This window comes from Marmota flaviventris, chromosome 16, assembly GCF_047511675.1.
Source record: "Marmota flaviventris isolate mMarFla1 chromosome 16, mMarFla1.hap1, whole genome shotgun sequence".
Lineage (NCBI taxonomy): Eukaryota > Metazoa > Chordata > Mammalia > Rodentia > Sciuridae > Marmota > Marmota flaviventris.
In genome coordinates this window covers 48,734,149-48,748,386 of record NC_092513.1, presented here as the reverse complement: position 1 = coordinate 48,748,386, position 14,238 = coordinate 48,734,149, and the positions used below count along the sequence as shown (strand labels likewise).

General features: G+C 34.5%; 1 protein-coding gene and 1 pseudogene across 2 annotated transcripts in view; both read left to right on the top strand.

Annotated features, from left to right (window-relative positions):
• Mib1 (MIB E3 ubiquitin protein ligase 1) overlaps positions 1–14,238 on the top strand; it is a 161,979-nt gene that overhangs the window by 68,268 nt on the left and 79,473 nt on the right. For both annotated transcript variants that reach the window (XM_071602863.1, XM_027935671.2), the window contains exons 4-7: positions 363–467; positions 3,129–3,195; positions 5,433–5,637; positions 13,976–14,159. In XM_071602863.1, coding sequence (XP_071458964.1) covers positions 363–467; positions 3,129–3,195; positions 5,433–5,637; positions 13,976–14,159 — 561 coding nt within the window. The remainder of the gene's footprint in view (positions 1–362; positions 468–3,128; positions 3,196–5,432; positions 5,638–13,975; positions 14,160–14,238) is intronic.
• LOC114093055 (ATP synthase subunit O, mitochondrial pseudogene) lies at positions 7,189–10,236 on the top strand (annotated as a pseudogene).

The window sequence follows — 14,238 nt, the reverse complement described above, 5'->3', positions numbered from 1 at the left end:
GGTTCTCAGCATCACATATAAATAAATAAAAGAAGAGGAATATACAGTTCTTAAAAGAAGCCTTTTAAGAAGGTAAAAATCTTGAATTTTTTATGAAATTATTTTCTGATAATCTATTACTGTAATCACTAAGCCTCCGACTTAAAATTTCTACATCAGTTAGGGAATTATCTTCTAATTACGGAAAAATGTTTTTAATAATTATCTTGATAGAAGTGACATATTTGGAAAATAAGTATTTTTTATGATCATGTTATACAGTTGATAGGGGAAACAATTTTCAAGATTTAAATATAACAACTAAAAGAATTAATGTCTTTTCACCCCTTTTAAAAAGTTCTTTTCTCCAAAACTTTGGTTAGGTAACGGAAATCCAAGACTGGAGTGCATCAAGCCCACATAGTGCAGCGTATGTTCTCTGGGATAATGGTGCTAAGAACCTCTACAGAGTTGGCTTTGAGGGCATGGTAAGTAGTAAAGTTACACAACAGATTAAATTTAGAAGAGTGAAAGAAGGGAAATAGTAGTCCTTGTGCTTCTTTCTCATTCCCTTCTGTTGTAATATGGTCATGTGATTCATGAATACACAATAAGAAGGAATTCTGTAAAGTGAGAATTTAATAAATTTGCAAGACCTTTGCATTTTTACTGTGTTTGTCCAAACTATTGAATAGTAAATATGATGTTTGCCCCCAGTTTGAGTACCTGACTATATATTGATCATGTAGATTGATCCTTTCTTAATGTAAATTTATGGGTATTACTAAAATTTATCAAAAAGATATTTTTCTTGCATTTTGGAGATTTATATAAAAATGATTTAAAATAATCTGTAAGACTAATCCTTGGCATAGACCTGGAAAACAGTATTAGAATGAAGTTTTATAGTATATTTGTATTCTGTGATCTGGTAAGTGTTGAAATTATTTTTAAGAATTTTTTCCTGTATTTTTAAAAAGTATAGAGTTGACAATTAAAAACAACTGAGAAACACCTAGAATTACCTAATGCTCAGGAGAATAAGGGAGATTTATTCAGTGGATTGCCCTGTAGTTCTGTAATTCATGGACCTTTGTTCATACATTGACTTAGATATTTAATTTTAAAGTGTTTAATTAATGCTGGATTTTAATATTTTTCATAGCTTTTTTTTTTTCTCTTTTCTTTTTGGTAGTGGGGATTGAACCCAGGGGCATGTTATCACCGAGCTACAACTTGGCTGTTTATTTTTTATTTTGAGGCAGGGCCTTACTATGTTGCCCAGTCTGGCCTTGAATATGCAATCTTCCTGCCTGCCTCAGCCTATTGAGTAGTTAAGATTACAGGCATGTGCCACCAGGCCTGGTTTTTCATATCCTTTTTAATTTTGAATGCATTTCCCTTCAAAGAATTTTTTTTTTTTTGTGGTGCTGGGGATCAAACCCAGAGTCTTGTACATGCTAAGCAAGAGCATTACTACTAAGTTATATGCCTAGCACCAAAGAATTTTTAAAATTTTATTTTTACTGCCTTGGGTTTCTCATTAGGAAATGAGAAAAATATCCATTATTCCCTTAGTATATTTTATTTATATATAAAAGTCAGCTATGTGAATTTACACAAATACTTTATTTGCCAAGTTATATCATTGAATATATCATCTATTTCTAGCTTTTCATTATCTTTATGCTTCTCCCAGTTTTTAAACTGTGAATTTTTGTAAGAGTCTGATTATTAATTGCTTCAGATGAAAACTTTTGTGCTATTTGTGCTCAGGTACTAAATAAGTAGTATTGATTGAGGACTGAGTAGTAGTTCCTTTAAAAATTATACCATTATTTATTTAATGATATTTCTGTTGTTGGGTATCTTCCTCCTGCTATTGCTTTAGCAGGGTGTCAGTAAACATCCTTGTATACTTCTTTGAACATTTTGCATATGTTCCCTTAGGATAGATTCCTAGAAGTGGAATTGCTGTGTTAAAATATCACATTAAAACAATCTGATCTCTATGTCACTTTAGCCAGGATTGAGTGCCATTTAAAGATCTGGTGTAAAAGAAGCTATAAGAGAGTTGGGTTGTGTGTGTGGGTGGGGGGGGCACAGTAGGGGGTGATATATATATAAAGGAGCTTCCGTTCTTTAATGGAATAAGATACTTATCACCTTTTCTATATGCTAGTACTATTAGGCATAAATTTGCTTCTAAATTTTCATAGTAACACCCAGGATTGCTCTTCTAAGTCCACATTTTCTATACTTATTAAAATTTGCATTATAATTATACATAATAATTGAATTTATTATGCTGTATCTATTCATGCACAGTGTACTTTTTATTGTACCTCAGGTGCATACCCATTCAGATTGCTTAATATTTTTTTTCTTATAAAAGATAAGTGGTGAGCTGGGGCTGTAGTTCAGTGGCAGAGCGCTTGCCTAGCATGCATGAAGCACTGGGTTCAATCCTCAGTACCACATAAAAATAAACAAATAAAATAAAGGCATTCTGTCCCATCTACAACTACAAAAAAAAAAAAAATTAAAAAAAAGTAAGTGGTAAGGAACTTCATTCAGCTAACCAAGTTATGGTGAAGTAAGGATTAACATTGAAGTAAATAGGAAAATTAAGAAGACAAGGAATCAAAGAAATGGATTTGGTATCATCTTTTCCTACTTTGTACTGCTATGTAGTTAATTGCTTCTACTTCTTGTCCTCACTTTCCTTACTTACTACATAAGTAATTGGCAGTGTCAAATGAGATAAAAATTTTGGTTTGTTTTTGGTAAAAGTATCTTTAAAGTTGAACGTGTTACACACATTTCAAATACCAGGTATTTGTTAATAGTTCTTATTTGGGTGTGTATTTTTGAAATACAGTGTTGATGATTCAGTTTTCACTTTGATCTTTAAAATTAGAAAGCTAAATGTTAATAAAGTATCTTGAAAGTATCTGAAGATCAAGTTTATAATTTTTATAGGTGTTTTTGAAAGCAGTGTTCAGTGTGCTTGTTAACCAACCTAGAGCTACTCTTCTGTGGTACCTGTGGTCTGAAATTTTTGTCTGTTTCAGGTATGCCATATTTTGTCTGTTTCAGGTATCACATATTTTCATAGGTGATTTTCTGTTTTTTCTTTTCCTTCTTAGTCTGATCTGAAGTGTGTTCAAGATGCCAAAGGAGGTTCTTTCTACAGAGATCATTGCCCTGTGCTAGGTGAGTTAGCGGATTAGAGAAGATTTCAAAATAATTTGTCAGAGTTCATAAAATCAGAAGTTAGACTTTAAGCAAATTAATTTCCATTACAGATACTTAGAAAAACACTTCTTTAATTTTATTTTAGTTTTAAAGCATTTGTTCATTTTTTAAATGATTTCTTTAGGCCCAGAAAGATTTGTCATGTCTTGAGAATTGATATACTCTTTATGTCATAATTTATATTTGAAAAATTTATCTTTTAATATAAATTTATATCATTGAAAATCTTTGCATTAGATTGCATCAATGTTGTATCTTGTGCTCTGTTGAGAATAGAATTTGACAAATAGAATAGAATTTAGTGATTATAAATTCCTTACACAGTTTCTGTAAAAGTGTAATATTAAGAGTTGCTCCATGGGCTGGGGTTGTAGCTCAGTGGTAGAATGCTTGCCTTACATGTGTGAGGCACTGGGTTCAATTCTCAGCATCACATAAAAATAAAAATGAATAAAATAAAGGTATTGTGTCCATCTACAACTAAAAAAAAAAAAAAAAAGGAGTTGCTCCTAGATTAATACAGTAAATATGTCATGTGTCACTAAAATTTGAAAACCCAAACTACTTTCATTTTATAGATTCTTTAGTGTTACCAGAATTGACATTTACAGTTCTCTTCTTATTAAATATTTAGTCTCTGAATGCTTTCCTTTCTCATTTGAACTATATTTTCCTCTTTCCAAACCATTGACTTGCCTTTTTGTGAAAAAGTGCCATTTTCTTGTAGCACACCTTACATTTTTAAAAAAGGGAAATGTAGACAAATACTTATATTTTTGATGAGCTCATTAATTTCTTTTATTTTCAGAAACTTTTTCTTGCCTTCAAAATAAAAAGGCAGAATCAATGTACGTTTTGGTTCCCTTATGTATAGTGTTTTATGATCAAAATGTCTTTGAGAACTTCGAAAATCCAGGGAATGAGTTTTGAAATGTAAAAAAAAAAAAAAAAAAAAAAAAAAAAATGTTCTTTAGGCAAAAATCACAAGATCTCCTTGTTCAAAAAATAATACTAAGCATTTCAGAGGAAAAAAAACAAAAACAAACCCAGGTGTTTTTTTTTTTATATTTTCTGGGTACTTTTGCTTTGGTGCAGTGATAGTCAATAAGTCATCCAGGCAGAAAAGTGAATATTTTCAACACCCAGAATGTTGTGTTCTGATATAGGTGATATAGCCCTTTATAGAGTCTACTCTTGCTCGTTTACCTGTTAGTAAGCCATCACATTACAATTTTTTGTTTGTTCATTTTTATGGTGCTGGGACTGTGCATGCTAGGCAAGTGCTCTGCCTTTGGAGTTACTTTCCTTTCCTAAATTATTAGTTTTTGAAGTCTGATGTTTGTTTTTTTTCTTTCTGTTTTTAAAACTCCCGGTTCTAGAATCTCATACTTAAAGTGAATTTTTAAAACATTTTAAGATTAGATGAAATCTAGAACTAAAATATCTAGATATTTTTCTTGTTTAAAAGTAATGCAGTTGTGGCTGGGCACAGTTACACCTGTAATTCCATTGTCTTGGGCGGCTGAGGCAGGAGGATTGCGAGTTCAAAGCCAGCCTCAGCAAAATCAAGGCACTAACCAACTCAGTGAGACCCTGTCTCTAAATAAAATATGGCTGGGGATGTGGCTCAGTGGTTAAGTGCCCTGAGTTCAATCCCTGGTACTCCCCACCCCCTAAAAAAACGTAATGCAGTTGTGAGGGAGGTTGGCTATGGGTATAAAATTAGAGATAGGAATAAGTTCTAGTGTTCTGTAGCACAGTAGGGTGACTATAGTTGATGTATATTTCAAAATAGCTAGAAGAGAGAATTTTGAATCATCTTACCACAAAAAAAGGATAAATGTTTAGGTTGATGTGTATGTTGATTACCCTGATTTGATCATCACACATCATACACACACACACACACACACACACACACACAGTTACTTTGTATCAGAAATAAGATACTTATTCCATAAAATAAAAGATTGTAAGGAAATAATAAGACTAATATGTTGGCCAACAAATGGATAAAGTAGTTCAAATGGACAGATTCCTAGAAAGAAAAAACTACCAAATGATTAAAGAAAAAAAAAGTTGGAATAGAGCTATAGCAAGAGATTGAATTAGTAATCACATACATACAAAATGCAGTTGCATGGTGTTGAATTTCTTTTCCCCTTTTCTTTTTTAAATTACCTCTGAAATTATAGGTGAGCAAAATGGCAACAGGAATCCTGGAGGATTGCAGATTGGTGACCTGGTAAATATAGATCTTGACCTAGAAATTGTACAGTCTTTGCAACATGGTCATGGAGGATGGACTGATGGAATGTTTGAGACTTTAACTACAACTGGAACTGTTTGTGGCATTGATGAAGACCATGACATTGTAGTACAGTATCCAAGTGGCAATAGGTTAGTAATATTTCTCAATTTTTGATAATGACAAAGTTAGTATGTAGAGAAAAAGAAGAAAGCAAATAATGTGCTGTAGTCAAAGACTTGTTAACAACTAACTCTTAGGTGGGAGATTAAAATGCAGAGTATATTGGTGAGGCAGAGAGAAACAAGAGGTCTGTGTAAAGTATGTGAATTTATATATTTATGATATAAAATTCTATATATTTTTTATTTTTCCTTCAGGAGTAAAATACATTATATCAGCAACAGGTCTCAGTTCATAATGGACTGTATCATCTACAATGAATGAGAGAAGTAACATCACAAATCCTTTGGCCCTCTAGGGTCATCTCTTGCTAGTGCAGCCCTTCCTTGTTTTAGACATGGACGCATACACTGTCTTATCAGCAATGTAGAATCTCATGTATTTCCTCACTTTTGCAGCTTTTTATGTGCTGCTTCATCTATGTGGATTTAATTCTCCTGCAGCCTATGACTATTGAGTTAATATGTTTTTATTACCTCTCCTCTTCCACCCTTCCTGATATTTAGATTTCCTATTGTCTATTTAATTTTTTTTTCTTTAAAATTTGATTTCTTGGAGTTTCTTTGAGTCTGGGCCTATGCCTTTTATTTTGGCCTTGGGGGCCAAAATCTATCCCATTTACTAGTATATTGTATTTTAAAGTAAAAGCAGTAGTTGCATTGAATAATAGTCTCACTGACAGAATAAAACAAATTAACATTAAGTTGCTTAAGTATGGAATTAGCTCTGATTGTGTCCAAATCTTAAAGGTATGTGGAATCATATCAATAGATGCAGAAAACTTGTATGACAAAACTCTTTAATAGTCTTTGTTATTAAAAACACTAAACATATTAGGGACAAAATGGAATTTCTTTGGCTATATTAAAGGGCCTGATAAAGGGCATCTAGAAAAAACCCATGGATAAAATCATACTTAATGGTGAAAGATTGAATACTTTCCCCCCTTTTCCTCTTATATTTAACATTATACTTGAGGTTCTAATGAGGGCAGTTAGACAGGAACAGAACTAAAAGGATGAAGCTAGAGACAGGAAGATGTAAAACTGTTCACAGGTGATGAGAACTTGTTTATAGAAAAATCTAAAGAATTTGGGTGTGATGGCACATACCAGTAATCCCAGGGAGCTGAAGGCTGAGTTGGGAGGATCACAAATTAAAGACCAACCTTGGCAATTTAGCCCTTACCTTAAAAAGGGCTGGAGATGTAGCTCAGCAGGAACAAGCATCCCAGGGTTCAATTCCCAGTACAAAACCAAACAACAAACTAACGAAATTACAGTAACAAAAAAAAAAAAAAAAAAAAAAAGAAGCAACAAAAAAATATTGATAAGCAGCTGCTGGGCCTGGGACCTCCAGCACCATGGTGTTGGAGAAGACCTTTAAGCAGCACCGCACCTTCTAACAAAGAGCAGAAGACATGCAACTCATCTGAGAGCAGCATCCCACCAAGATACAAGGGTGAGAAGCAGCTGCCTGGCCTGGACAAGACCAAGTTCCTTGTGCCCAACCCCGTCAACATGAGCGAGCTCATCAAGATATCTAATCAGAAGGCGCTTGCAGCTAAACACAAACCAGGTCTTCTTCCTCTTGGTGATGTTGAGTTTCTTGGGAGTGTGGACATGTGCCAAATCCAGTATTACTCCATCTTAACTTGATTTCATCTGCAAAAGACCCTACTTACAAATAAGGTCACATCAATAGTTACTAGGATTAGGGTTTCAATATATATTTTGGGTGCAGGAGGAATAATTCAAGCCACAACCGATGGTAGTATTTCCACAAGTAATATACAAATTTAAAATAATCTCTATCAAGATTCTTTTTTTTTCTTAGAGAGAGGAGAGAGAGAGAGAGAGAGAATTTTTTAATATTTATTTCTTTTAGTTCTCGGCGGACACAACATCTTTGTTGGTATGTGGTGCTGAGGATCGAACCCGGGCCGCACGCATGCCAGGCAAGCGCGCTACCGCTTGAGCCATATCCCCAGCCCCTATCAAGATTCTTTTGCCTTTTTTTTCTTGCAGAGATTTGACAGACGGATACTAAAATTAATGAGAAAATTCAAGGAATCCAGAATAACCAAAAAACTAAGTTGGAGATCTCATGTGTCCCAGTTTTAAAAATTAAAAACATATCTAAGATAGTGTATTAGTGATAAATGTTGAACATACAGATTGATGGAATAGAGAATCTAGAAATAAACCCTTGCAGTTAAGTTAGTTGATTTATTTTTTTCTTTTTAATTTAGGTGGTACTGGAGATCAAACCTTAGGGCCTCATGCCTGTGAGGCAAGTGCTGTACCATTGAGCTGCATCTCCAGCAGGTCTCTTGATTTTGGGCCAGTGTTAAGATAATTCAGTGGGGGGGGGGGGGGGGGGGCGGGGCTGTGGTTGTGGCTCAGAGGTAGAGAGCTCATCTCTCACATGTGAGGCTCTGGTAAGATCCTCAGCACCACATTAAAAAAAAAAATAAAGGTATGGTGTTCAACTACAACTAAAAAATAAATAAATATTTTTTTAAATGAGTTCAGTGGGGGAAAGAATTTTTTTTTTCAACAAATGCTGCTAGAACAAATGGATGTCTGCATGGCGAAAGAATGACACTGAACCCTGGCCATATACCATATACAAGTTATTAAGTAAAAATTAATCATAGAGGGCTGGAGACGTAGTTCAATGGTAGGGTACCTGCCTGGCATGCATGAAACCCTGGATTTGATCCCATCACTGAAAAATAAATTTGATTGTAGATCTTAGTGTAATAGCTAAATCTATAAAAGTCTTTTATAGTCCATTATAGGTGTGAATCTCCATGACTTTGGATTAGACAATAGTTTTATAACTATGACCCAAAAAGCAGAAACAACCAAAGAAAAAGTAGATATATTGGGCTTTAAAATTGAAAACTTTGATGTTTCAAAGGAGACTATCAGAAATAAAAATGGTTGAGATATATAGCTCAGGGGTAGAGTGCTTGCCTAGCATGCATGATCCTCAGCACTAGAAAAAAAAAGTGTAAAAACTCATGAAATGGGAGAAAATGTTTATATATTATGACTATTAAGGGGCTTGTATATAGAATATAAAAATAATTCTTAAAATTCAACAATAGGGACTGGGGATGTGGCTCAAGTGATAGCACGCTCGCCTGGCATGCGTGCGGCCCAGGTTCGATCCTCAGCACCACATACAAACAAAGATGTTGTGTCCGCCGAAAACTAAAAAATAAATATTAAAATTCTCTCTTTCTCTCCCTCCCTCCCTCCCTCTCTCTCTCTCTCTCTCTCTTTCAACAATAAAAGACAACCCAGTTGAAAAGTGGGCAGAGAAAGGATTTGAATAGCCATTTTTTCCAAAGAAGCTATACAAGATGACCAGTAAATTCATTGTATTAGTTGACTAGGGCTACCATAAAAAAATACTTCAGACTAGTGTCTTTATCAACAGAGATTTATTTTCTTAAACTTCTGGAGGCTAGAAGTCAAGAGATAAGAGTGTTTTCAGGGTTGGTTTCTGGTGAGTTCTTGTCCCTGGCTTGTAGGTGACTACCTTCTCACTGTGTCCTCATTGGTCTTTCCTCTCTGTGTGATTAAAGAGAGATTTCTGGTGTCTCTTAATTTTATAAGGATACCAGTTCTATCAGATTAGGGTCTTACCCATATTACCTCATTTAACCTTTATTACCTCCCTCATGGCCCTTTCTCCAAATAGTTATATCAGGGGTGACGCTTTATTATATTAATTATGTAGGAACATAGATCTGTGCAGAGTACGCATGAAAAGATGCTTGTTACTGTTAGGGAAATACAAATAGAAAACCACAGTGAGATACTGCTTCACATACTAGGATATTATTAGGAAAGTACAGCTCAACACCACAAAGAGGGGGTTTGATCTGCAGCCACCTGGGAGAAGAAGGATGTCCCAGAAGCGTCCCGGCTCTCGCAGCAGGTACAATGCTTCAGTACATCCGTGGTCAGACCATTTACCAAACTTGTGAAGGCCACCAGTTCAGATACATGGCATTGAAGGTCACTATGCCACTGCTTTTATTCTGCTGCATCTAAACAGAATAAACTGGAACAAGTAGAAAAGCAGTTGTTGAGAGTAGCACAACTCCTGAAGGAACCCAAAATGGCTGCTTCTATTCTGAATCCTTATAGTAAGCATTCCATCAAAATGAAAAGTCTAAATGACATGACAGCAAAAAAAGTTTTTTTTCGCATTATATCTAACCTGTAAATTTGCTTGCTGAAAATGGTCTCCTAAACAATGCCCTTGGCATCATTTCTGCCTTTTCTACAATTATGAGTGGAGAAGTACCTTGCACAGTGACCACCATGTTTCCTTTAGTGGAAGCTAATCCTTCTGAGTTAAAGACAGTCCTGGAGATAAAGACAGTCCTGAAGAGCTTCCTAAGTCAAGGCCAAGTATTGAAATTGGAGGTTAAGATTGATCCAGCATTTATGAGTGGGATGATTGTCCATATTGGAGAGAAATATGTTGATATGTCTGTAAAAACCAAGATTCAGGAGCTGATCGGCGCTTTGTGGGAGAGTATCTAAAAGTGTTAATTTCCTGTCATCAGTGAAAATTCTTAAACACGGAACAACAATGTTTTAATACTCTCTTCCTGAAGAGAGTATTAAAAACAAAAAAATCAACAAAACCATAATGAGTTACCACTTTGTATACTGTGATGGCTAGAATAAAAAAAAAATTGACAAAAACAAATGTTACTGAGGGTATGGAGAAAATGGAACTATCATGTATGGCTGGTGGTATTGTAAAATGATGGAATCACTTTAAAAGAGAGTTTGTTACTTTCTCAAAATTTGAATATAGGATTATTGTATGAGCCGGAAGTTCTATTCTTATATGTACCCAAAAGAACTATAAACATATGTACACACAAAAATCTATAGATGACTGTTGATAGAATTATTATTCATAAAATTATTACTCATAAAATTATTTTCCATAAAATTATTATTCATAAAAGTAGAAACAACTCAGATGCTTATTAACTGATGAATGGGTGAACAAAGTGTGATATAGCTGTACAGTGAAATATTGTTTGTTCATAAACTGGAATAAAATACAGGGATACTGCAATATAGATGAATATTGAAAATGTGCTAAGGGAAGAAGCCAGCCAGAAAAATAATTCACATAGTGTGATTTTATTTCTATTAAATGTCCAAAATAAGCAAAACCAAAAAAACAAAGTAAATTACTAGTTTTTTAAGGGCTGGTTGAAGGGTAATTGCAGAGTGACTGCTAATAGTTATGGGATATCTTTATGAGGTGATGAAAATGAAATTTGATAGTGGTAATGGTTGTACAACTTTTATACTAAAAATAACTGCATGACACTTTAAATGAGTGAATTGTTTGCTATATGAATTATATCTCAATATTTTTTTTAAAAGAAAGAAAAATCTTAAGGACACAATGTAAGTTCCATTTAGTATTCACTCATACTTTTTGTGTCAAATATTCTCTTGTTTGGAAATATTACACAAATTAGTATTAGTTGCAGAATTCATTCTTGTTCAAAATTCTTTCTTGGACAGTACAATATTAACAGTAATTTGGCATGTGAGTTCCAGAAAAATAATCATTTTTGTTCCTTTTTCAGCAAAATTGAATACTTATTCTGTATTAGACCCTGTGATTAGTAGGATTACAAAGACAGTTAAGACATGGTTTCCTGCTTTGAAGGTTTTCCCCTTCGAAGTGTTCAAATAGACAAACTGGAAATAACTATAGTAAAATGATACAAATAATATAGGTAGGTAAGCAGGGTATCCTGATGGCACAAAAGAAGAGAGAGAAAACTTTAGAGAGAAAACTATACTATAGATAATTTATTTTTAAAAAAAAATTTAATATATTATTTTTAGTTGTCAGTGGACCTTTATTTATTTATATGTGGTGCTGAGAATCAAACCCAGTGCCTCACACATGCTAGGCAAGCGCTCTACCACTGAGCCACAGCTCCAGCCCAACTTAGTTAATTTAAAAGATGGACTAGCTTCCACTAGGACAGGGAAACACTTCAGGCAGAGAGAGCAAGTTGAATCAGTACCATTTTGGAGTGTTGAGAATGAGGTGAAGGGCACTGTGGTTAAGACAAAATAAACATTTGTTTATTTCATTCTTAACTATGTGAAGGCATTTTTTCTTTGGGATTGCTTTAGTAAAAAAAGTTTACTTGTGTGATTACAGGAACTTAGTAACTAACAGACTTTTATGTTGTGATCTCAGAATCTTTTGTATGCTAATAAGCAGTTGAATTAAGGAGAAATGATATGATACCAATACTGTAGAAGCTTTTCTGATAAGGGATCTTTTTTCCTTTGGAGTTCAGTGTCGAATTAGGGAAAGAGCTTTGTTATACATTGTGGCACTTCTGTTTGATGGAATATTTAATAGTCATTAAAATGATGGTTATGAAGATGGTAGCAACCTCAAAAAATGCTTATGTATGCAAAATAAGTCAAAGTCAGAAGGTTAAGAGTTGTATATTTTCTCTGATGTGGAAGCTAGAGAGGAAAAGGAAAAGAAAGATTGGGGCAGATCTCATGAAAATCAAAGGGAAATCAGTAGAGGAAGGGGAGCAAGAGGTAGAAGGTAGGGAGTGAGGGGAAAGTGCTGGGTAGTGATACTGGCCAAATTATATTGTTACATTGTATATTGTGTGCATGTACCAATAGGTAACAACAATCCCCTCAGAATGTATAATTATAATGCACCAGTTTAAAAAATATATATATTTTCAATACATTATAATTTTATATTTCAAAAATGCATTTTTCTGAATGTTATTCAAAGTTATATTTTATGGTCAATAAATTTGTAAATAATAAATAAATAAATAAATTTGTAATTGATGTCCAAAAAATGCTTGTAAAGTAAAGAAGTCAGAATCCAAATTTGTTTTAATACAGTGATTACAATTATGGAAAATACCCATGCGTGGCAAATTAAAACAATATAGTATTTTTATGAGATTGGCAATGTTTTGGGGAAATGGTGCACTCTTTTGTAGTTTGGGTCTATTTTTGGTAAATGGGGGTCCACCGGGGAGTGGTGGCTGGAGTTCCTGTGGGTGGGTAGCAGCTAAGTGTCCTGCGTGGGAGCCAAGCGGCGTCTGGGAGTTTTGCGCTGGTGCTGATGCGTCCTGTAAGGCACTAATGAGCCCTGTGTGGGCTAGTAGTTGGGAGTTGGGAGTCCTGCTCTAACGCTGAGGCCCAGAGCCCTGCGCAGGGCATAGCATTGGTGATTTCTGTGTGAGAGAAGCTGTGTAGAGGTACTTTATCACTCTAAGAGAAGCAGTATTCCCACTAGTTGAGACCTGGAGCGACAGAATGCTGCCTCCCTCTGGCCCACCATCTTGGATCCTCCTATCTTTTGGAATTATAAAGAAATATATTTTTTAAATCAGGAAGGTTTTTTTTTTTTGAGCATTATAGGTGTACATTGTAGTTGGATTCACATTGTAAAGTAAATATTCTAAGATGCACTGAGAAAAAAATAATAGAATGATATGTTTATGTATGTCTACAATGATCCTATTTATGGAAAATAACAGCTCTCTAGCTTTATGAATATCATTCAGCATAGTGATAGAAGATCTGTAAGGATACATAATAGAGAATTAGTAATGGTTTCTAGTGGGGTAGTAATGATGATCCAGGTATGTTTGTGTGATATGGAACTTTCACTTTACATGGTTCTGAAATGTTTAACAATGGTCATGTATTTTATAGCAGTTTTTAAAAAAATATTTATTTTTTAGGTATAGATGGACACAACACAATATCTTTAATTTTATGTGGTGCTGAGGATCGAACCTGGATCCTGCACATGTTAAGTGAGCGCTCTACTACTGAGCCACAATCCCAGCCCCAATAGCAGTTTTTAAAAATATCCAGAGGGTGGTGAGATCACATATGACTCTGTTTCCAAATTTGTATAATAAAATTATAACATGAAGAAAAATTATAAAAAAGATACAGATCATTCAGAAGGTAGTTGCAAAGGCTCTCTTTACTCTTTTGATGTGTATAAGATCTTTCTCCCTGTAGTGTTGAAGAATGTATTAAAATTAAGTAAACTTACTGGGCTGGGGCTGTAGCTAAGTGGCAGAGTGCTTGCTTAGCATGTGTGAGGCAGTGGGTTCGATCCTTAGCACCATATCAGAAATAAATAAAGTCATTCTGTCTATCTACAACTACAAAAAAATAAATTAAAAATAAGTAAACTTACTTATTTTGAGTTTTGGCTTTGCTTTTGTAGATGGACCTTCAATCCTGCTGTTCTCACTAAAGCAAACATTGTCCGAAGTGGGGATGCTGCGCAGGGTGCAGAAGGAGGGACTTCACAGTTTCAAGTGGGTGATCTTGTGCAAGTTTGCTATGATCTGGAAAGAATTAAACTTCTACAAAGAGGACATGGTGAATGGGCTGAAGCAATGCTTCCAGTAAGTATATAAGATAGTTTGGGGCTAGAGATTACACTTTATTTATGTAGCTTTTTAAAGTAAATTGATTTTGGAAACA